Source organism: Nerophis lumbriciformis, linkage group LG29 (genome assembly GCF_033978685.3).
Source record: "Nerophis lumbriciformis linkage group LG29, RoL_Nlum_v2.1, whole genome shotgun sequence".
NCBI lineage: Eukaryota > Metazoa > Chordata > Actinopteri > Syngnathiformes > Syngnathidae > Nerophis > Nerophis lumbriciformis.
In genome coordinates this window covers 25,775,001-25,800,000 of record NC_084576.2, presented here as the reverse complement: position 1 = coordinate 25,800,000, position 25,000 = coordinate 25,775,001, and the positions used below count along the sequence as shown (strand labels likewise).

General features: G+C 40.2%; 2 protein-coding genes across 3 annotated transcripts in view; both read right to left on the bottom strand.

Annotated features, from left to right (window-relative positions):
• LOC133572375 (uncharacterized) overlaps positions 1–13,739 on the bottom strand; it is a 14,897-nt gene extending 1,158 nt beyond the window's left edge. Inside the window, exons 1-5 of the mRNA XM_061925311.2 lie at positions 13,529–13,739; positions 11,564–12,152; positions 11,376–11,490; positions 6,219–6,390; positions 1,563–1,646 (exon numbers count right to left, since the gene is read on the bottom strand). Coding sequence (XP_061781295.1) covers positions 1,563–1,646; positions 6,219–6,390; positions 11,376–11,490; positions 11,564–12,152; positions 13,529–13,600 — 1,032 coding nt within the window. The 5' untranslated portion in view covers positions 13,601–13,739. The remainder of the gene's footprint in view (positions 1–1,562; positions 1,647–6,218; positions 6,391–11,375; positions 11,491–11,563; positions 12,153–13,528) is intronic.
• Positions 13,740–15,860: 2,121 nt separating this feature from the next.
• poc1b (POC1 centriolar protein B) overlaps positions 15,861–25,000 on the bottom strand; it is a 19,886-nt gene continuing 10,746 nt past the window's right edge. Inside the window, exons 8-12 of one of the 2 annotated variants that reach the window (XM_061924630.2) lie at positions 24,290–24,358; positions 21,606–21,758; positions 21,441–21,515; positions 20,793–21,005; positions 15,861–18,982 (exon numbers count right to left, since the gene is read on the bottom strand). In XM_061924630.2, the coding sequence (XP_061780614.1) occupies positions 18,755–18,982; positions 20,793–21,005; positions 21,441–21,515; positions 21,606–21,758; positions 24,290–24,358 (738 nt within the window). In that variant the 3' untranslated portion in view covers positions 15,861–18,754. Of the gene's footprint in view, positions 18,983–20,792; positions 21,009–21,440; positions 21,516–21,605; positions 21,759–24,289; positions 24,359–25,000 lie in introns of both variants that reach the window. The other variant, XM_061924629.2, reaches the window with a different exon arrangement.

Below are 25,000 nucleotides of genomic sequence, written 5' to 3'. Positions count from 1 at the left end.
TGGTTGTCTGCAAATACTGTGTGCTAACCTTGAATATAGAATGTAAGAAAGAGAGATACTCCTTCTTCTTATCTATTCTTATGTCCAGGTGCGGAGGACAATGGCCATGTGTTTAGGCTGGAAAGACAAGACAACGAGGGTGGGAGGGAGAGAGACTTTATAGAAGAGAAGGTTGCCATTTTTTAGATTAGACCATCTTAGCTGCGCGATTGAATGTTCTATGCTGGACTGGTCTCATGATATTTACAAAGCTTTGCAAATATATTACAAAATACCTATTCTGTCTCTGGTGGTTCTTTTACTCAGCTTTAAGTGTCGTAAAGAGCTTGGGAGCGACGACCAGAAACTTGAATTCCCTGGGAGGAACAAATGGTCCAAACGCAACAGCGTGAATGCACAAAGGTGACCTTTGTTGATGTTATTGACTTGTTGGAGTGCTAATCAGGCTTATTTGGTCAGTGCATGACTGCAAGCTAATCAATGCTAACATGCTATTTAGGCAAAGTGTATGTACATATTACATCTTTATGCCTCATTTGTAGATATATTTGAGCTCTTTTAATTTCCTTTACTTTTGTCCACTGTGTATTTAATTTATATTTGCATGTCTCAAGACACATTATCTGTATGTAATATTAGCTGCATTTCTGATGGTTGTTTGTGTGCCATGTTGTTCCAGACCACAGCAAACATTACCTAGCTTGCCAAAGATTGTGATAAATCTATTAAGAGAAGACAGGCTACTCAGAAGGTGAGATAACTCCTAGATTTGTGTGTCCAAGTTAAAGGAAACGACAGGCTGTCTTCTTTTAATAGATTTATTACAATCTTTGGCAAGCCAGGCAATGTTTGCTGTGGTCTGGAACAACATGGCACACAAACTATTTGAAATGCAGCCAATATTACATACAGATAATGTGTCATGAGACATGCAAAACTAAATTATATACAAAGAGGATACAAGTAAAGGATATTAAATGAGCTCAAATATACCTACAAATGAGGCATAATGATGCAATATGTACATACAGCTAGCCTAAATAGCATGTTAGCATTGATTAGCTCGCAGTCATGCACTGACCAAATATGCCTGATTAGCACCCCAACAAGTCAATAACATCAACAAAGCATTCACGCACAGCATACAACATTTGGTGGACAAAATGAGACAAAGGAGTGGAAGATTTCACATGTAAACAAACTGTTGCGTCACAGTCCACACCATGGTGAGTTCAAGAACCGCCAAAATGAGTAGGACAAAATGATGTTCACCAAATAGTGTCATCAGTGAAGCATACACACAAACATATTAAACAGTGGGCTTTCTAACAATTGGGGAGGGTTGTGTCATGGTTGTCCTCAAACAAAAAACATACTAAAACAAAAAAAATATTTTCCCCATCTTTTTCCATTTTTAAAAAAATGCTCCAGGGAGCCACTAAGGCGGCAAAATAATGTCAACGATGTAACAAAGACTGAAGGGGTTGTCATTCCCGAACTACAGCGCCTCTCAGTGGCCAAAGGTAAATGGTGCGGTGCATGGCAAACGCAGTTATGTTTACCTTAGATTCAAGTTGAACAACGTGCTCTTTGTGGAGAGCGTTCCGTCTCTTTAAGGCTTCCTCTTTCTCCTCCAGCTGATGAGCCTGCCAGTGAAAGACTTTACTATGACATCATTGTTTAAGTAAGATGACGATGACATCCTAGCTGACTGTAAATTACTATGACATCATTGCTTGGTAAGGATTACGGTAACATCATAGCTGACTGAAAATGACTATGACATTGTTGTTTATTGGGATTACGGTGACATCATAGCTGACTGAAAATTACTCAGACATAATTTTTTTAGCAAGATCACGATGACATCATAGCTGACAACACCGTTTTGGAGTGTGTGCTTTTTGACTGCACACTATTGGCGAACAAATACATTACATCCATTAAAAGCCCCATCAATTGTTTTCTGTTTAAGACACTCTAAACCAGTGTTTTTCAACCTTTTTTGAGCGAAGGTACATTTTTTTCCATTAAAAAAAATAAATCCAGGGGCACACCACCAGCAGAAAATGTCAAAAACTTAAAAAAAAAAAAATCTCCCCCCCCCCTTTCTTTCTTTGTTTATTTAATTGATGTGATTGTAGATATTACTTTGTTTTTTTTGTTGTTACTTTCTTTTTTTTTGGGGGGGGGGGGGGGGGGGGGGGTGAGTGGTATGGGTGGGATATAAACAAAAATATTTTGACATTTAGGGCAGACAATAGATATATGATTGATGTGAATATAATGTAATGGATAGGAATGTCTGATGCTGGATGTCAATAAAAAAATAAAATAAAAAATAAAAAAATAAAAAAAAATGTCAAAAACGAAACTCAATAGCCTATGTTGACAATATAAAGTCGTTCTCGTCAAATACCCGACGCCATTGTTTTGATATGACTTCCAACCATAACCATCCTTGCATCATTAGTACTCTTGTCTCAAAGTGGACTTACAAAGCAATTAGCTACCTGCTGCCACCTACTGATATGGAAGAGTACTGCATGGTTACTCTGCTGACCTCTAGACCAGTGTTTTTCAACCACTGTGCCGTGAGATACAGTCTGGTGTGCCGTGGGAGATTATCTAATTTGACCTATTTGGGTTAAAAATATTTTTTGCAAACCAGTAATTATAGTCTGCAAATTATTGTGTTGTTGAGTGTCGGTGCTGCCCAGAGCTCAGCAGAGTAACCTTGTAATACTCTTACATATCAGTAGGTGGTAGCCGGTAGCTAATTGCTTTGTACAAACCCCGTTTCCATACGAGTTGGGAAATTGTGTTAGATGTAAATATAAACGGAATACATCCATCCATCCATCCATCCATCCATTTTCTACCGCTTATTCCCTTTGGGGTCACGGGGGGCGCTGGAGCCTATTTCAGCTACAATCGGGCGGAAGGCGGGGTACACCCTGGACAAGTCGCCACCTCATCGCAGGGCCAACACAGATAGACAGACAACATTCACACTCACATCCACACAATGATTTGCAAATCCTTTTCAACCCATATTCAGTTGAATATGCTACAAAGACAACATATTTGATGTTCACACTGATAAACTTTTTTTTTTTGCAAATAATCATTAACTTTAGAATTTGATGCCAGCAACACGTGACAAAGAAGTTGGGAAAGGTGACAATAAATACTGATAAAGTTGAGGAATGCTCATCAAACACTTATTTGGAACATCCCACAGGTGAACAGGCAAATTGGGAACAGGTGGGTGCCATGATTGGGTATAAAAGTAGATTCCATGAAATGCTCAGTCATTCACAAACAAGGACGGGGCGAGGGTCACCACTTTGTCAACAAATGCGTGAGCAAATTGTTGAACAGTTTAAGAAAAACCTTTCTCAACCAGCTATTGCAAGGAATTTAGGGATTTCACCATCTACGGTTCGTAATATCCTCAAAGGGTTCAGAGAATCTGGAGAAATCACTGCACGTAAGCAGCTAAGCCCGTGACCTTCGATCCCTCAGGCTGTACTGCATCAACAAGCGACATCAGTGTGTAAAGGATATCACCACATGGGCTCAGGAACACTTCAGAAACCCACTGTCAGTAACTACAGTTGGTCGCTACATCTGTAAGTGCAAGTTAAAACTCTCCTATGCAAGGCGAAAACCGTTTATCAACAACACCCAAAAACGCCGTCGGCTTCGCTGGGTCTGAGCTCATCTAAGATGGACTGATACAGAGTGGAAAAGTGTTCTGTGGTCTGACGAGTCCACATTTCAAATTGTTTTTGGAAACTGTGGACGTCGTGTCCTCCTTACCAAAGAGGAAAAGAACCATCCGGATTGTTATAGGCGCAAATTTGAAAAGCCAGCATCTGTGACGGTATGGGGGTGTATTAGTGCCCAAGACATGGGTAACTTACACATCTGTGAAGGCGCCATTAATGCTGAATGGTACATACAGGTTTTGGAGCAACATATGTTGCCATCCAAGCAACGTTACCATGGACGCCCCTGCTTATTTCAGCAAGACAATGCCAAGCCACGTGTTACAACAGCGTGGCTTCATAGTAAAAGAGTGCGGGTACTAGACTGGCCTGCCTGTAGTCCAGACCTGTCTCCCATTGAAAATGTGTGGCGCATTATGAAGCCTAAAATACCACAAGGGAGACCTGAGACTGTTGAACAACTTAAGCTGTACATCAAGCAAAAGAATTCCACCTGAAAAGCTTCAAAAATGTGTCTCCTCAGTTCCCAAACATTTACTGAGTGTTGTTAAAAGGAAAAGCCATGTAACACAGTGGTGAACATGCCCTTTCCCAACTACTTTGGCACGTGTTGCAGCCATGAAATTCTAAGTTAATTATTATTTGCAAAAAAAAAATTAAGTTTATGAGTTTGAACATCAAATATCTCATCTTTGTAGTGCATTCAATTGAATATGGGTTAAAAAGGATTTGCAAATCATTGTATTCCGTTTATATTTACATCTAAAACAATTTCCCAACTCATATGGAAATGGGGTTTGTAGATGTTAGAAACAATGGGATGCAGCGTGCAGGTAAAAAAAAAGTGTCTAATGCTTAAACCAAAAATAAACAAAAGGTGAGTGCCCCTAAGAAAAGGCGTCGAAGCTTAGGGAAGGCTATGCAGAACGAAACTAAAACTGAACTGGCTGCAAAGTAAACAAAAACAGAATGCTGGACAACAGCAAAGACTTACTGTGGAGCAAAGACGGCGTCCATAATGTACATCCGAACAGGACAATGACAATCAACAATGTCCCCACAAAGAAGGATAAAAACAACTGAAATATTCTTGATTGCTAAAAAACAAAGTAAGTGCGGGGAATAGCGTTCAAGGACGACATGAAACTGCTACAGGAAATTACCAACAAAATAGGAAAAGCCACCAAAATAAGAGCGCAAGACAAGAACTAAAACACTACACAGGAAAACACCAAAAAAAAGTCCAAATAAGTCAGGGCGTGATGTGACAGGTGGTGACAGTACACCGACGTTGAGACAAGAGCTATAGTGATGCATGCTTGGTTATGGTTTGAATGCATATCCAACAATTGCGAGAACGCCTTTTTATTGTCAATATCGGCTGCTGAGTTTCATTTTTCAATGATTTCTGCTGGTGGTGTGCCCCGGGATTTTTTCAATGAAAAAAAAAAGTGCCTTGGCTCAGAAAAGGTTGAAAAACACTGTCATAGATGATGTTTTACAGATCACCTTCAAGCCACTTTCTGATGGCGCTAACTGTTTTTAATGACATTCAGACTTTACTTCAATCAATAACGGAGCAGCATCTCCTCATCCGGAAACAACAACACCGGAAATGTGTCCCGTGAAAAAACGTCCGACCGGAACTCTAATAACCAAAGTTCCTTGGGCGAATAATGTGAACTCACTACACCGGTATGTTTTAGCGCTTTCATGGTAAGTTTACTGACAGATATAAGTAAGAACTTTACACTACTTTATATTCGAATTGGCAACAGCGGAGGATGAATGCCACATAACAAGAAGAAATGTATCGACTACAGTCGATAAAAACGGACTGCAAAGGCGGAGGGGCGCAATTTTTCAGGATTTATGCAGATCCCAAATACAGATCAGCAGGTACCAAAATGTAAGAAAAGTTGCTTTTGCATAATATTGCGAAACAAAACGCCAGATAATATGTCTTACCTTATACACACACCACAATAATACTATGTCGAAGCACATCAAACGGTGAAGCCTACACTTATCTCTTATGTTTGACTGCCATCTACTGGTCCAACCTATCATTACGCCATGTACCAAATAAAATTGCTTCAAAGTCGGTAAGCAAAACCAAACTCTTAAGGCGCACTGTCGAGTTTTGATTTAAAAAAATATATATTTTAGGTGCGCTTTATAGTCTGGAAATTACGGTAGTAAAGTTGCAGTTACACAACATCACGTCTTGTCAAAGCATCTTCCAGCAGGAAAATGTTGACTGGATTGATCGATAGCTGCAGCACGTTTCCCCCTACAGATAGCTTTCGAAAAGTACTTATTTACACATTAAATCTGAGAAAGGGGGCTGGGGTGTTTACTGTACTTTCCATCCTACCTTCATGTCCACTCACTGAGACAAGAGAGCAGGGCGAGAAAAGGGGGAAAAAAAAAAAAGGGCAAATACGAGGACAAAGATTCGAAAATGTTTGCTAGTTTTCTCACGTAGAGTTGCATCACCCGTCTGTCGTCCTCCGTCCTCAAGCGCTCCTTGGCGATGGCGTCGCTCAGACTCGCCTCGTACGCCGCCTTGTCCGCCTCCCTCACCCGCTCCTCCACCTGAGCCTCGGCCTGCGCTCTGGCCGCAGCGTGGATCTCCGCATTCATCGCCTCCAGCCTTGACAAAGAAGAATTATGTGGTAAATAAAGACGACAGCCCTAATTTTATATTTCATACAGCGCAGTGGTTTATCTAGGAAACTCTTGTCTTTCTAAAGCGTTATTGTTTTGTTTGCACTTGGAGCAGCACATGACTTCCTTCATTGGCCAATGGGGCGGGTTTGCTTGATCCCTGTGAATTCTGCCTAGCAACCAACAATAGTACAACTGTGGAAGTCTGTTCTTAATTTCAATCATGCTACATTTGTATTGAATTGGGACATTTTAAATGAAGTAAAATGTACATCCTTGCTTGAAAACGGAAAAAAAGGCCTTCGGACAGGAAGAGAGTTCTGTACTGTACAGAAATGGGACGTTGGCGATTGATTGATTGATTGAAATTGATTGAAACTTTTATTAGTAGATTGCACAGTACAGTACATATTCCGTACAATTGACCACTAAATGGTAACACCCCAATAAGTTTTTCAACTTGTTTAAGTCGGGGTCCACGTTAATCAATTCATGGTACAAATATATACTATCAGCATAATACAGTCATTCCACAAGTTAATCATCAGAGTATATACATTGAATTATTTACATTATGTACAATATTTACAATCCGGGGGGTGGGATGAGGAGGGTTTAGTTGATATCAGCACTTCAGTCATCAACAATTGCATCATCAGAGAAATGGACATTGAAACGGTGTAGGTCTGACTTGGTAGGATATGTACAGCGAGCAGAGAACATAGTGAGTTCAGAAAGCTTAATAACAAGTATATACATTTGATTATTTACATTTGGTTATTTACAATCCGGGGAGGTGGGATGTGGAAGGGGGAGTGTGTTAGTCAAGGGTTGAGGCTGACTGGAACGAGTCGGAACTTGTGAATGGCTTTTTAAAGTGAACAATGAGAATCGATTCGCAGATGCGATCCATTTGCACCCACCAGGTCGGGTGGTACAGACTTTAACTTGTCCAAATATTTTTTGTAGTTTTATCTACTTTTTTTAAATACATATTATTCTTATTACCGTATTTTTCGGAGTATAAGTCGCTCCGGAGTATAAGTCGCACCGGCCGAAAATGCATAATAAAGAAGGAAAACAACATGTATAAGTCGCATTTTTTGGGGAAATTTATTTGATAAAAGCCAACACCAAGAATAGACATTTGATAAAAGCCAACACCAAGAATAGACATTTGAAAGGCAATTTAAAATAAATAAAGAATAGTGAACAACAGGCTGAATAAGTGTACGTTATATGAGGCATAAATAACCAACTGGTATGTTAACGTAACATATTATGGTAAGAGTCATTCAAATAACTATAACATATAGAACATGCTATACGTTTACCAAACAATCTGTCACTCCTAATCGCTAAATCCCATGAAATCTTATACGTCTGGTCTCTTACGTGAATGAGCTAAATAATATTATTTGATATTTTACGCTAATGTGTTAATAATTTCACACATAAGTCGCTCCTGAGTATAAGTCGCACCCCGGGCCAAACTATGAAAAAAACTGCGACTTATAGTCTGAAAAATACGGTATTTGTATTTTTTTCTGTAGATATAGCACCACCTCATGGAATTTTTACCATGAAAACATAAGCAAAATTAAATTATAATCAACATTGCGAGTGAATATTCCCATCAATAAAGTATATATTGGTGGGGTGTGTAAGTTTGAGTTATAACTGCTGCCAGTGATTCTTTCCTTGATACTTCAACCACACGTACTACTATTATAAGGAGTCAGTCTTTTGAACGGCTCTTTGAAGGGAGCGATTCGGTGAGCGTTGCTTGCAGCGTGACCCCAAGGATACGGAAATAGAAGAGGGCGTGCAGGTAAAAGAACATTTATTGGCAGCAGAGAAACACAGGAAGCCGACTAACATGTAGAACCATCCCAGCACAGAAGGAGGGACCTAAGTGGAACTAAATAGAACCGGTGTTGGCATTAACACACTTTTTGTGTCTTTTACGCATTGAAATCAGAAAGGATGCCTATTTTGTTTATTTAATCGATTATCGGCCAAATGGCTGATAAGTCTATGGATAAAATGCAGAGCCTGGCGACGCATGCGTGTTTATCATAACGAACAGTCAGCATAAACAATGACGGTGATGATGTCAGCGACACTTGTTAACTTGTCAGCCACTTCTCCAAGAGACTCCTTTTGAACCCTCCTCGCACATTAACACTTCAAAAGGCATATATTTGCCCCGTTTGTTGACCTGCAAAGTATGTTTTTGGGGTGGAGGAGTCTGGTCGGGTGCTGGTTAGCTTGAAGCTAACAGCTAGTCTGTCTCCATCCTCGAACGAGTTTCCATGGACTCACAAAGACTAAAACAAGTCATTTACTGGAGACATGGCACAGGATGAAGTTAAAAAGGTTGACTTCATCCATGGTCCGGTGGCCATGGATGAAGTGCCGGCTGTCCAGAGTCGGGACCCGGGGTGGACCGCTCGCCTGTGCATCGGTTGTGGACATCTCTGCGCTGCTGACCCGTCTCCACTCGGGATGGTTTCCTGCTGGCCCCACTATGGACTGGACTCTTACTATTATGTTAGATCCACTATGGACTGGACTCTTACTATTATGTTAGATCCACTATGGACTGGACTCTCACTATTATGTTAGATCCACTATGGACTGAACTCTCACACTAATATGTTAGATCCACTATGGACTGGACTCTCACACTATTATGTTAGATCCACTATGGACTGGACTCTCACTATTATGTTAGATCCACTATGGACTGGACTCTCACTATTATGTTAGATCCACTATGGACTGGACTCTCACTATTATGTTAGATCCACTATGGACTGGACTCTCACACTATTATGTTAGATCCACTATGGACTGGACTCTCACTATTATGTTAGATCCACTATGGACTGGACTCTCACTATTATGTTAGATCCACTATGGACTGAACTCTCACTATTAACGGGGCGGCATAGCTCGGTTGGTAGAGCGGCCGTGCCAGCAACTTGAGGGTTGCAGGTTCGATTCCCGCTTCCGCCATCCTAGTCACTGCCGTTGTGTCCTTGGGCAAGACACTTTACCCACCTGCTCCCAGTGCCACCCAAACTGGTTTAAATGTAACTTAGATATTGGGTTTCACTATGTAAAGCGCTTTGAGTCACTAGAGAAAAGCGCTATATAAATATAATTCACTTCACTATTATGTTAGATCCACTATGGACTGGACTCTCACTATTATGTTGGATCCACTATGGACTGGACTCTAACTATTATGTTAGATCCACTATGGACTGGACTTTCACAATATTATGTTAGACCCACTCGACGTCCATTGCATGCGGTCCTCTCCAAGGTTTCTCATAGTCATTCACATTGACATCCCACTCAGTTGTGAGTTTTTCCTTGCCCTTATGTGGGCTCTGAACCAAGGATGTCGTTGTGGCTTGTGCAGCCCTTTGAGACACTTGTGATTTATGGCTATATAAATAAACATTGATTGATTGACTTTACACTCACCTTAGTGTTTACCATCAAGTCTTTCTTTTGACAGCCCCTCACGGTAAAGTTGTCCCAGTGCAAACGGATGCAGTATTTGTCATTGATAAAACTTTCGGCAAATCAAAATTTACGACCAATAAAAACACAACAAACGGGGACGGAAATTTGACCCGGCATATATAAACAAAACAAAACACAGACGGAAAGCGATAATATTCTGTGTTATTATATGTGTTTTATGTTGCACGATTGCACCAAGTAAAATTCCTAGTTTGTGGACCCGTTCTCAAACAATGGCAATAAAAACTATTCTGATTCTGATTGTGATTATCGGTAAAATAAACAAAAACAAGCAAACCGGGCGTTAAACAAAAAAAATCTGCGTCCTATGGACGTGCGGGGTTCCGGAATTGCGCGTCCTTTCTGATTTCAATGCGTAAAAAGACACAAAAAGTGTGTTAACGCCAACACTGTATACTTGTATAAGTACTTATTGAGCACATTCAACATATATAGATATCGGACTGCCGAAATTATCGGCCGATAAATGCTTTAAAATGTAATATCGGAAAATATTGTTATCGGTTTCAAAATGATCGGTATCGGTTTCAAAAAGTATAATTTGTGACTTTTTAAAACGCCGCTGTGTACACGGACGTAGGGAGAAGTACAGAGCGCCAATAAACCTTAAAGGCACTGCCTTTGCGTGCCGGCCCAATCACATAATATCTACGGCTTTTCACACACACAAGTGAATGCCATTCATACTTGGTCAGAAGCCATACAGGTCACACTGAGGGTGGCCGTATAAACAACGTTAACACTGTTACAAATATGCGCCACACTGTGAACCCACACCAAACAAGAATGACAAACACATTTCGGAGAACATCCGCACCGTAACACAACATAAACACAACAGAACAAATACCCAGAACCCCTTGCAGCACTAACTCTTACGGGACGCTACAATATACACCCCCCGCTACCCCCTAACCACCCCACACACACACACCTCAACCCCGCCCCCCCAACCCAACCCACCTCAACCTCCTCATGCTCTCTCAGGGAGAGCATGTCCCAAATTCCAAGCTGCTGTTTTGAGGCATGTTAAAAAAAAATAATGCACTTTGTGACTTCAATAATAAATATGGCAGTGCCATGTTGGCAATTTTTTTCCATACCTTGAGTTGATTTATTTTGGGAAACCTTGTTACATTGTTTAATGCATCCAGCGGGGCATCACAACCAAATTAGGCATAATAATGTGTTGATTCCACGACTGTATATATCGGTATCGGTTGATATCGGAATCGGTAATTAAGAGATGGACAATATCGGATATCGGCAAAAAAGCCATTATCGGACATCTCTAACCCTGACCATTTTGGGTCTGATAACTGCAATATGAAAATGTTAATCTTGTTATGATCCTCCTATGAGAAGATATAAGCACGTAAGAGTTTGTTGAAGAAGATGCTGTGTTCTTACTGTAGCTGCAGCTCCTTCCTCCTCCCCTCCATCTCCTCCTGAAGACTCCTTTGCATCTCCTCTTTGATTTTCTGCCTCAACTCCGCCTCAAACTCCTTAGCACCAACCTGAGAGACTGTTTGGGGAACAAACGCAAACAGGAAACCAATGACAGAAGGTGGGGTTTTCAACAGGAAGGGGAGGCTAACCTGCGGCAGGTGGCGCCGTGGAGACAAAGGCGGCTATTTCCTCCTCCACATCAGGGGGCAGAAGAAGGGCGGCGTTGGCGGGTTCCTCCGCAGGCGCTGAGGCCAAGCCTTCATGAGGTCCGTCGGTGGGTACCACAGCTAGCTCCGTGGCGGGATAACAGGGCGCAGGGGAAGCAGCTGGCGGCGGTGGGTGAACATCTGGAGGAGGAGGAGTCACCTGTGCAGGAATCGGCGTTGCCGCGGCGGCTCTCTGATTGTGAGCGTCTGATGGCGGTGTCAACGTCTCCTGCTCTATGGGAGGTGATGGATCTGAAGCAGGCGCTCCAGGCTCTGCAGCGGGTGGAGATAAAGACTCTGCAAGGGGTGGAGCATGAAAGGTGACGACCGATGTGGGCGAAGAAGGTGATGGTTCCTGAGGATGCGTGGCGGGGATCGGTTCAGGGGGGGTCAGAAGCGGGAGCATGTGCTCCGCTGAGGGGGCGGGCACAGGAGCGACGGCGTCTCCGTGAGATGGGCCAGAAGATAGCGGACTTGGTGACGGGGGGCTGGCGATGTTTTGTCTCATCCGTTTGATGACTCTGGCTGACAGCTGACGACATGAGACACCATCATCATCCTCATCAAGCGAAGTCAACAACACAAAAACGGTTATATGTTGACTCATCGGCAGTGCGCCCTAAAATCGGGTGCGCTTTATATATGAAAAAAGATTAAAAAATAGACCCATTCATCGGCAGCGCGCCCTATAATCCTGTGCGTCTTATATATAAAAGATCAAAAATAGACCATTCATCGGCAGTGCGCCCTATAATCCGGTGAGCCTTATATATGAAAAAAGATACAAAAATAGACCATTCATCGGCAGTGCGCCCTATAATCCTGTGCGCCTTATATATGAAAAAAGATAAAAAATAGACCATTCATCGGCAGTGCGCCCTATAATCCGGTGAGCTTTATATATGAAAAAAGATAAAAAATAGACCATTCTTCGACAGTGCGCCTTATAATCCGATGTACCTTGTATATGAAAGAAGATCAAAAATAGACCATTCATTGGCAGTGCGCCTTATAATCCGGTGCGCCTTATATATGAAAGAAGCTCACAAATAGACCATTCATCAGCAGTGCGCCCTATAATCCGGTGCACTTTATATATGGGAAAATATAAAAAATAGACCATTCATCGGCAATGCGCCTTATAATCAAGTGCGCCTTGTATATGAAAGAAGATCAAAAATAGACCGTTCATCGGCTGTGCGCCCTATAATACGGTGCGCCTTATATATGAAAAAAGCTCAAAAATAGACCATTCATCGGCAGTGCGCCCTACAATCCGGTGCACTTTATGTATGAAAAAATATAAAAAATAGACCTCTCGTCGGTAGTGCGCCTTATAATCCGATGCGCCTTATGGTCCGGAAAATACGGAACAAATATTTTTGCTTTTTTTTAACCCCTACATTTTTATGGTTTTCTTTTCTTTGCCAACTGAACTTGAGCTGCGGGCCGCACTTTGGACACCCCTGGTGTAAATGTTTAAATTGTGTTTAAGTTTTTGTTAAAACAATACATATGAAGTCAACAGTGAAAATCTGCTGGTAGTAAACACTAATGCAGGCAAGATTTAATTTAATTTAATTTTTTTAATTCCTCTAGAATAATACTAAAATAATCCTGTAAAATATACAAGTTAGTACATGCATGGTTTATGTTCTTTACAATTAAAAAACACCCAAAATGTGTTGCATTTCTAGAGAATGTCCACACTTGTGTGACAAACTTGCTCTATAATTAGCTTGAACCCTAACCTCCGTGGGCCTGTAGGTTAAAAAAAAAACAAGCAAAAAGTACATTTAGTGATAATTTAAATTGATTGATTAATTAGCGGGAGTCATTTAATTGTGACACGCACAGTGTTGACTTAAAAGATGACTTTCTCACTCGCAAATTAAAAAAGGCTCTCACCCGAATGCCCTCCACCAACGTGACGCCTCCACCCTCTCCATGGTGGAGATGACTCGGGCTGTTTCCTCCCATGAAAAGCCCGCCGCACACTTTCCCTTCCACGCGTGTTTTAATCCACGTTGTGCCTTCCAATACTATCAGCAACCCTATTTAATCCAAACAGCAGCGCTCACCATCTGTATACCGAAGAGGATCAGTAACGACGACTGCCATTGGTGGATAGAACATGTGACTCAACATACCCTCCCCCGATTGGCCCGTTGCACTTCCGTGATTCGCGAGAACATCATGTACAAACTATTAACCATAAATCTTTTTTTTTTAAACGGATATTTTTGACTAAATACGTAAATTTAATCATTTTTTTAATACCAATAAAAGTGTGGTTATAATGTAAAAAAAACAAAATAATAAAATAATGAATCGTTTTAAACTGTTCCAATTTTAACATCAACCCATATTTAAGACGATGTAAACAAAATATTCAGAAATAAATATTTTTTAGCTGCTATTTTGGGTCTCTTTAGTGGACCCTTGCTTCTGCCACTGAAAAAAAAAACATTGCAAATTATAATTATGAGATTAAAAAAATGTGAATTTATGAGATGAACAAGAAATTATGATATAAAATTGTCAACATTATGAGACAAAATTATCTCCATACCGAAGAGGATCAGTAACGACGACTGCCATTGGTGGATAGAACATGTGACTCAACATACCCTCTCTCGATTGGCCCGTTTCACTTCCGGTCAACGTGATTAGCGAGAACATCGTGTACAAACTAATAATCATACAAATATTTTTTAAACGGACATTTTTGACTAAAAACGTCCATTTAATCATTTTTAATAACAAAACATGTGTGGTTATAATGTGTAAAAAATGAATTGTTTTAAAACTGTTCTAATTTTAAAATCAACCCACATTAAACAAATATATTGTAGCTGCTATTTTGGGTCTCTTTAGTGGACGCTTGCTTCTGCCGAAAAAAAAAAAAAAAACATTGTAAATCATAATTATGAGATTAAAAAAATATGAATTTATGAGATGAACAAGAAATAATGATATAAAATTGTCAACACTATGAGACGAAACGACTAAATTATTAGCTAAAAAGTTTAAATTATGATGTAAAACCTCAATTATTAGATACAAAGTCAAAATTATGAAAAAAAAAAGTTATACATACCAGTTTACAAGCTATAGACCTGTTTCCTTACTTCCACAATTTTCTGAAATCATTGAAAAAATATTCAACAACTGATTAAACTACAAAACCCAAAACCAGTGAAGTTGGCATGTTGTGTAATTCATAAATAAAAACAGAATACAACGATTTGCAAATTATTTTCAACGTAAAAATAAGAGTTGAAGAAAGTATTGGAAACTCAAGACAGCCATGACATTATGTTCTTTACAAGTGTATGTAAACTTTTGATCGTGACTATATATATATATATATATATATATATATATATATATATATATATATATATATATATATATATATACATACATATATATACACGTATATATATATATATATATATATACATACATATACACGTATATATATATATATATATATATATTATATATATATATATATATATATATATATATATATATATATATATATACACACACATACTGTATTTTGATCTCAATTCTGTACACTGCTGCTGGAATTTAAATTTTCCTGACGGAACTCTCCTGAAGGAATCCATCCATCCATCCATCCATCCATCCATCCACCTTTACATATCTCTATACATATATACCTATAGATAGGCGCCGATCTACATTTCTGCCAGTGGGTGCTCGGACGGGCGGTAAATCTGACGCTACTTTTCTGAGCATGCGCGGTTTTTGCTTGGTGGTGAGAAATAATTTGCCATCAATCCCACTTGGGTGCTCGGAATTGTCCGTGGGTGCTCGGGCCCCGAAGCACCCGCAGGATTGGCACCTATGTACCTATACATATACCTAGATTGTATTTACCTTTATACTCTGGAATGTTCTACCGGTAACAGTTACAGATGCTACCTCAGTAGAAGCATTTAAGTCCCATCTTAATCAATAAACTCTAGCTTTTAAATAGTCTCTGTTTTAGACCAGTTGACCTGCCACTTCTCTTTTCTGCCCCCCTTAACATGGGGCCACAGATAATCACTGGCGAGGTACCAGTCTAGAATGATGACATGCTAATGTAATAACAAGATACTAATAAAATCAGTATACCTTAAAAGAGACAAAATGCTAACATTAGCATGAAAAATGTAACGCATTTTCTTGTCCTATCTGAAAAAGTAGAGCAGAGATTGCAATGTTGGTGTGATGAAAGTGATCTTTATTTTATAACTTACGTTTGCTGTACACAAAGACTGATTATATACGGTTAGTTCCTGTGATCGTGTTTGGGCAGCAGTTTTTTGTTGTCAAGAAAACAGAATCACCATGACGTCAGTTTGTTGTTGTCAAGAAAACAGAATCACCATGACGTCAGTTTGTTGTTGTCAAGAAAACAGTATCATCATGGCGTCAGTTTGTTGTTGTCGTGAAAACAGTATCACCATGACGTCAGTTTGTTGTTGTTGTGAAAACAGAATCACCATGACGTCAGTTTGTTGTCGTCGTGAAAACAGTATCACCATGACGTCAGTTTTTTGTTGTCAAGAAAACAGAATCACCATGACGTCAGTTTGTTGTTGTCAAGAAAACAGAATCACCATGACGTCAGTTTGTTGTTGTCAAGAAAACAGTATCATCATGGCGTCAGTTTGTTGTTGTCGTGAAAACAGTATCACCATGACGTCAGTTTGTTGTTGTTGTGAAAACAGAATCACCATGACGTCAGTTTGTTGTTGTCGTGAAAACAGTATCACCATGACGTCAGTTTATTGTTGTCGTGAAAACAGAATCACCATGACGTCAGTTTGTTGTTGTCGTGAAAACAGAATCACCATGACGTCAGTTTGTTGTTGTCGTGAAAACAGTATCACCATGACGTCAGATTGTTGTTGTCGTGAAAACAGAATCACCAGAACGTCAGTTTGTTGTTGTCAAGAAAACAGAATCACCAGGACCTCAGTTTGTTGTTGTCGTGAAAACAGAATCACCGGGACCTCAGTTTGTTGTTGTCAAGGACCTGTTTGTTGTTGTTAAGAAAACAGAATCACCATGACGTCAGTTTGTTGTTGTTGTGAAAACCGCATCACCATGACGTCAGTTTGTTGTTGTCGTGAAAACAGAATCACCAGGACATGTTTGTTGCTGTCAAGAAAACAGAATCACCAGGACCTCAGTTTGTTGTTGTCAAGAAAACAGAATTACCAGGATGTCAGTTCGTTGTTGTTGTTTGTTGCTTTTCTCTGGCACTCATTGAGGGTGGACGCTCCCCTTTCCTCTCCCTTATCTCTCCTGCTTGCTTCTTTGCCTTGTCTTAACTTTTTTGTTGCCTCTTTTTGCACTGCTCTCCAAATCAACATTGGAACTATTTAACTGGCCTCAACGAAATTGACAAGATCTTGGGTTTAGGGGAACCTGCTTGTCGTGACGGAGCGGTTGTTGCTGGCTCTCGGGAGAAGAAGGAGTGCCGCGTGCCTGGCGACCCTTTTCTGTGGAGGACGTGAAGATATCTACCTATTTGGAATTATGACAACAGGACATCTGCTGATTGGAGTAAGTGTTGCTCTGGTTTGTCGACAAATTGGAAGTTGCGGGAAGAACTGTGGACACTTGTGATTTTGGATCACATCGGACTGTCTACCCCGCAGGTTTGAGGACCAGTCATAGACAATTTAGAGTGAAAAGCAAATTTTATTTTCACTCGCATACAAAACATTCTAACTTGGATTGTTTCCCTGGCTTCGAAACTCTCCCGAAGGACAGTGCGGCGAAGACACAACAAACTCCCTTCTTGTCTCTCATGGACACACACCTGTTGTTGTTGACTTTGGACTTCCACACAAACATGCATCCACAAAAATATACGCCACACACATACATACCCCACCCCACCTCAATCCAACGCCCTCGGCGCAAATCCCATAGGGGTGATGAAACGATGGTCAGTGCCTGAGAGCTGCGGCCAATCACCATGACCCCGCACTCCCTTCCCTCTGTTGCTAGATATCTCGAGATGTATGTTGTAATATGTATATGTGCTATGCTATGGAGGTATTTTCCCACTCCAGACTGGGCCCCCTTAGGAGCCCAGTGTAGATTGTATTTTTTTACTCATCCTTCCCCAGCGTTTTACCTTTTTCCCCATCGCCTTGTGGCGACCCATCAGTGTTCCTGTTCTGTAACCCTGTACACTGTTTGTTTGTCTAATCTTGAACGGGTTCGTGCTGAAAACAAAGTTTCGTTGTACTTGTGCAATGACAATAAAGACCTATCCTATCCTATCCTATCCTGTCAAGTAAACAGAATCGCCAGGACGTCAATATGTTGTTGTCAAGAAAACAGAATTTACCAGGACTTCAGTTTGTTGTTGTCGTGAAAACAGAATCACCACGTCAGCTTGTTGTTGTCAAGAAAACAGAATCACCAGGACTTCAGTTTGTTGTTGTCAAGAAAACAGAATCGCCAGGACGTCAGTTTGTTGTTGTTGTGAAAACAGAATCACCAGGACATCAGTATGTTGTTGTTGTGAAAACAGAATCGCCAGGACTTCAGTTTGTTGTTGTTGTGAAAACAGAATCGCCAGGATGTCAGTTTGTTGTTGTTGTGAAAACAGAATCGCCAGGACTTCAATTTGTTGTTGTCAAGAAAACAGAATCGCCATGACTTCAGTTTGTTGTTGTCAAGAAAACAGAATCGCCAGGACTTCAGTTTGTTGTTGTTGTGAAAACAGAATCGCCAGGACTTCAGTTTGTTGTTGTTGTGAAAACAGAATCGCCAGGACGTCAGTTTGTTGTTGTTGTGAAAACAGAATCACCAGGACGTCAGTATGTTGTTGTTGTGAAAACAGAATCGCCAGGACTTCAGTTTGTTGTTGTTGTGAAAACAGAATCGCCAGGACGTCAGTTTGTTGTTGTTGTGAAAACAGAATCGCCAGGAGTTCAGTTTGTTGTTGTCAAGAAAACAGAATCGCCAGGACGTCAGTTTGTTGTTGTCAAGAAAACAGAATCACCAAGACGTCAGTTTGTTGTTGTCAAGAAAACAGAATCACCAGGACGTCAGTGTCCAACCTGTCATGTGAGTACCTTAAATGTCCACTTAAGTGGGCGTCTGTTGTACTGCTTGTCCTGAGTCTTGTCCTGAAGTCAGCTGCTCCTCAAGTGGGTGGTCCGTCCCACCGCTAGCTCCTCCTTCCGTTGGTTGCGCTAACGCGTCAGTCCCACCGCTAGCTCCTTCTAGCGCGACATGGGAGGGGAGCACACCTGGAAGACATTCTTGCAACTTGTCCTCCGTCGTGGTGATACGATCCTCCAGCACCGACACTGTCTGCGGACACACAAGATACCTATTGCTTTTGGGCACCTGAGACACATCTAACAGGTCTGACCTTGGACACCACCTCCCTCAAGGATCTTGGCTGGAGCAAAATCAATTGACGTTTTGTATCAGTTGAAATATTACATTTAAAACCAATAGAAGTTTTGTATAAGTTGAAGTATTATAATTAAAATCAATATAATGTTTGTATCAGTTGAAGTATTAGAATTAAAAGCAATAGAAGTTTGTTTGTCAATAAATGTATTAGATTTAAAATCAATAGAAGTTTTTTACCAGTTGAAGTATTAGATTTAAAATCGATAGAAGTTTGTTCATAAGTAAAAATATTATATTTAAAATCAATAGAGGTTTATTGGTAACAGTATTATATTTAAAATCAATAGAAGTTTATTGGTAAAAGTATTATACTTGAAATCAAAAGAAGTTTATTCTTAAAATATTATATTTAAAATCAATAGATGTTTATTAGTAAAAGTGTGAGATCAAAAATCAATAGAAGTTTATAAGTAAAAGTATTATATTTAAAATCAATAGAAGTTTATAACTAAACGTATTATACTTGAAATCAATAGAAGTTTAATTATTAAAATATTATATTTAAAATCAACAGATGTTTATTGGTAAAAGTATTATATTTAACATCAATAGAAGTTTATTGGTAAAAGTATTATGTTTAAAATCAATACAAGTTCATCAGTAAAAGTATTATATTTAAAACCAATAGAAGTGTATAGGTAAAAGTATTATACTTAAAATCAATAGATGTTTAATAGTAAAAGTATTATATTTAAAATCATCCATCCATCCATCCATTTTCTAGCGCTTGTCCCTTTCGGGGTTGCGGTATTTAAAATCAATAGAAGTTTATTGGTAAAAGTATTATGTTTAAAATCAATAGAAATTTATCAGTAAAAGTATTATATTTAAAACCAATAGAAGTGTATAGGTAAAAGTATTATACTTAAAATCAATAGATGTTTAATAGTAAAAGTATTATATTTAAAATCATTCTTCCATCCATCCATTTTCTACCGCTTGTCCCTTTCGGGGTTGCGGTATTTAAAATCAATAGAAGTTTATTAGTAAAAGTATTATATTCAAAATCAATAGAAGTTTATTGGTAAAAGTATTATAGTTAAAATCAATAGAAATATATCGGTGAAAGTATTATATTTAAAATCAATAGAAGTTTATTGGTAAAAGTATTATATTTAAAATCATCCATCCATCCATCCATTTTCTACCGCTTGTCCCTTTCGGGGTTGCGGTATTTAAAATCAATAGAAGTTTATTAGTAAAAGTATTATATTTAAAATCAATAGAAGTTTATTGGTAAAAGTATAATAGTTAAAATCAATAGAAATATATCGGTGAAAGTATTATATTTAAAATCAATAGAAGTTTATTGGTAAAAGTATTATATTTAAAATCAATAGATATTTATTGGTAAAAGTATTATATTTAAAATCAGTAGAAGTGTATCCGTAAAAGCATAATATTTTTAAAATCAATAGACATTTATCAGTAAAAGTATTCTATTTAAAATAAATAAAAGTTTATCAGTAAAAGTATTCTATTTAAAATCAATAGAAGTTTATATGTAACAGTGTTATATTTAAAATCAATAGAAGTTTATCGGTAAAAGTATTATATTTAAAACCAATAGAAGTTTATTGGTAAAAATATATATTCAAAATCAATAGAAGTTTATAGGTAAAAGTATAGTGTCTTATTAAAATTATGAGATGTAATCAGTGTGAGATTGAAATCAATAGGGTGCTTGTGAAGGGGTACGTACCCGCGTGAGGACGTCCAGCTGTTGGACAATGTGTTGCAGGATGGAGTTGAGGACGGGTGAGGGACGTAAGGTGTCTCCAGGTGTGTCTTGGTGTCTTCTTCTCTCATCCTCTCCTCCTTTGGACCGTTTGGTCTTCTGATCCTCCTCGCTGGTGTCCTCCTCCACGGTGTCCACATCCTCCACAGCGTAGTGGGCGAGGTCAGCGTTGTAACGCTGCTGGTGAGGAGAAGATTCAAACATCTCTTTGTGATATTCAGAATCACATACGAGTGCACACGTTGCCCGTCCCCTTAAAAGAGGTGGAGGGGTCGCACTAATATACAATGAAAACCTTAACCTTAGCTCTAAGCTAAGTAATATCATTTGAAGTCTGTCCCACCGCTACCTCTCTATCTGGCTGTTATCTATCGCCGCCCCATGGGCCCTATTCCGACTTTATCATTGAACGTTCAGTTTGTTGCTGCTCTAGTGACGCATGCAGATAATATAATTATAATGGATTTTAATATCCATATGAATATCCCGTCAGACCCTCCGTGCATGGCGCTCCAGACTATAATTGATAGCTGTGGTCTTACACAAATAATAAATCAACCCACACAACGGTAATACGATAGAGAGTGGACAGGTGAGAAGATGGCGACTCACCAGGTGACGTTCGGCCTCCTGCAGCACCACGATGTGCGGCTCAGGTGTGTGTGTGTCTGCCAGAGATGCAGCGACCTGTGAGGACACGCACACACACACTTAAAAAAAAAAAAATTGAAATAGAAATATTTAAAGATGACCGTCACCACGGCAACGGCAAGTGACCTGGACGTCAGAAGGATACGTGGAGTGAGGGTGGGCGGTCCTTGGCTGGATGTCGGTCAGGTGGGGCGGGGGATAGGACACGGACCTCCTGCTGTGCTGCTGCAGGACTTCATTGTAGGACTTGGTGTCAAAGTTGGTCTTCCACAACATCACCTGTCGGACACCAGCAGGAGAACATCCATGAAGATGACTTTGGAACGAGAACATCTGACATACCCATCATCCATGAGTGATATCAGTCGATACCATCACATGTATCAACTGTTACAATGTATTTATGCTGACAATATTTTAACAATTTCTTTTAAGGCATACAATAGTTGGGTCAATAGTACACAATAACTTCAGAAAGTCAAAAGTACTACTCTTTTAAATACTGTAGTTTTTACCTTCAAAGTCCTCGCGTATACAGGGAATTATTCCCTCAGTTTGTAAATATAAACCACAACAATAAAAAAATATTTTATTAAAATAAAAATATCCACCTACTCACTCGAGAATCGGTCATATATTGATACTACCCTTGGTATCGATATCGGCAATTTTTGGATGAAACTGATCCTCCTCTTACGTGTGTTGTACTAACTGTGACAATGCTGACTCAGCAAGACGTGTTGATATATTGTTATCTCTATAACTGATTAATTTCCTGTTCATATCTGCTTCCTTTCTGCTGTCTCCTGCTTCCATCTACACTTCTACAAAAATTTAAAAATATAAAACAAAAATAAATAATTAAATAAAATGAAGAGTGGACATTCAGGCACAACTAAGGATGCTAGTATGTCCCATATCTTAATGTATCATGCATTGTCATGAATCATCATGTATCATCATCTATGGTCATGGTTCGTCACATATCTATATTTAACATTTTCCTGAGGGAACTCTCCTGAAGGAATCAATAAAGTACTATCTATATCGTCATTTATCGTCACGAATCGTCATGCATCATCATGTATGATCATGCATCATCATGTATCGTCATGTATCATAAAGCATCGTCATATATAGTCATGTATCGTCATATATCATCATGCATCGTCACGTATTGTCATGTGTCATCATATATCGTCATGCATCGTCACATATCGTCATGTATTGTCATGCATCGTCATGTATTGTCATGCATCGTCACATCGTCGTCACGTATCGAGATGCATCGTCACACATCGTCGTTATGCATTATCATGCATCGTCATGTATCGCCATTGCATCTTTATGTATCATCATGCATCGTCACGTATCGCCATGCATCGTCACATATCGTTGTCATGCATCATTATGCATCGTCACATATCGTCGTGCATAGTCACGTATCGCCACGCATCGTCATGTATCGTCATGCATCATCATGCATCATCATGCATTATCACATATCGCTGTGCATCGTCACATATCGCCGTGCATCGTCACGTATCGCCATGCATCGTCATATATCGTCATGCATCATCATGCATTGTCACATATCGCCATGCATTGTCACGTATCGTCATGCATCTTCACATATCCCCATGAATCATAATGCATCGTTACGTATCGCCATGCATCGTCACGCATCATCATGCATTGTCACATATCGCAGTGGATCGTCACGTATCGCCATGCATCGTCATGTATCGCCATTGTATCATTACGTATCATCATGCATCGTCACGTATCGCCATGCATCGTCACATATCGTTGTCATGCATCATCATGCATCGTCACATATCGTCGTGCATAGTCACGTATCGCCATGCATCGTCATGCATCATCATGCATGGTCACATATCGCCGTGCATTGTCACATATCGCCGTGCATCGTCACGTATCGCCATGCATCGTCATGTATCGTCATGCATCGTCACGCATCATCATGCATTGTCACATATCGCCATGCATCGTCACGTATCGCCATGCATCTTCACATATCCCCATGAATCATAATGCATCGTTACGTATCGCCATGCATCGCCACGCATCATCATGCATTGTCACATATCGCCGTGCATCGTCACATATCGCAGTGGATCGTCACGTATCGTCATGCATCGTCATGTATCGCCATTGCATCATTACATATCATCATGCATCGTCACGTATCGCCATGCATCATCACATATCGTTGTCATGCATCGTCATGCATTGTCACATATCGCCGTGCATCGTCACGTATCGCCATGCATCGTCATATATCGTCATGCATCGTCACGCATCATGCATTGTCACATATCGCCATGCATCGTCACGTATCGCCATGCATCTTCACATATCCCCATGAATCATAATGCATCGGTACGTATCGCCATGCGTCATCATGCATCGTCACATATCGCCATGCATCGTCATGTATGTCACATTTCGTCGTCATGCATCATTACGCATCATCACGTATCGCCATGCATCGTCACGTATCGCCATGCATCGTCACGCATCATCACATATCGCCATGCATAGCCATGTGTCGCCATGCATCTTCACATATCGCCATGCATCGTCACGCATCATTATGCATTGTCACGTATCGACAAGAATACTCGCGTATCGCCATGCAGTCACGTATCGCCATGCATCGTCACGTATTATCATGCATCGTCACGCATTGTCACGCATCGCCATGCATAGTCACGTATCGCCACGCCTCGTCAGGTATGGCCCTGCATGAGGTGTGCCTGGGAGGAGCGGCGACTCCAAGCACCAACCTTGGCGTCCAGTCCGGCAGAAGCAAAGAGGTCTCCCTCGGTGGAAAAGCAGACGGTGAGCACGGCGCCCTGCAAGCAGGAAAGACAAAGGTGGTTTTTGAAGTTACTTTCCTCCACACAAACGTCTTCCTGCAGAACTGAAGAAGCATCCATAAAACACTTGAAGCAATAAAATAGGAGAAGAACAAACAGAAACGCTGTCAAAGAGCGCACACCTGTGCCAGGGTCTACCTCCCAATCCGGATCAGCCCCAAAATATCATGCCTTCTTCCTAATTTTACTGGGGACATTTCCTGAGAACCAGGACCAGGACTCTCTGAGCTATGTTGCTTTTGATCTTTAGCAGAACCAGAGTCAACCAAATCCATGACTTTTTTGGCACACACCGAATCCCGCCGGTCCTACCAGACACAGAGTCACATCAAATCCAAGGGTGCCATGTTACGGTACCTGGCTTATGTGTGTTTTAGATCTGTGTTGTAGATCACGGCACGTAAGCGATGATATTACGGACCTTCGATCCCTCAGGCGGTACTGGATCAAAAAGCGACATCAGTGTGTAAAGGATATCACCACATGGGCTCAGGAACACTTCAGAAAACCACTGTCAGTAACTACAGTTTGTCGCTACATCTGTAAGTGCAAGTTACAACTCTACTATGCAAAGCGAAAGCCATTTATCAACAACACCCAGAAATGCCGCTGGCTTCG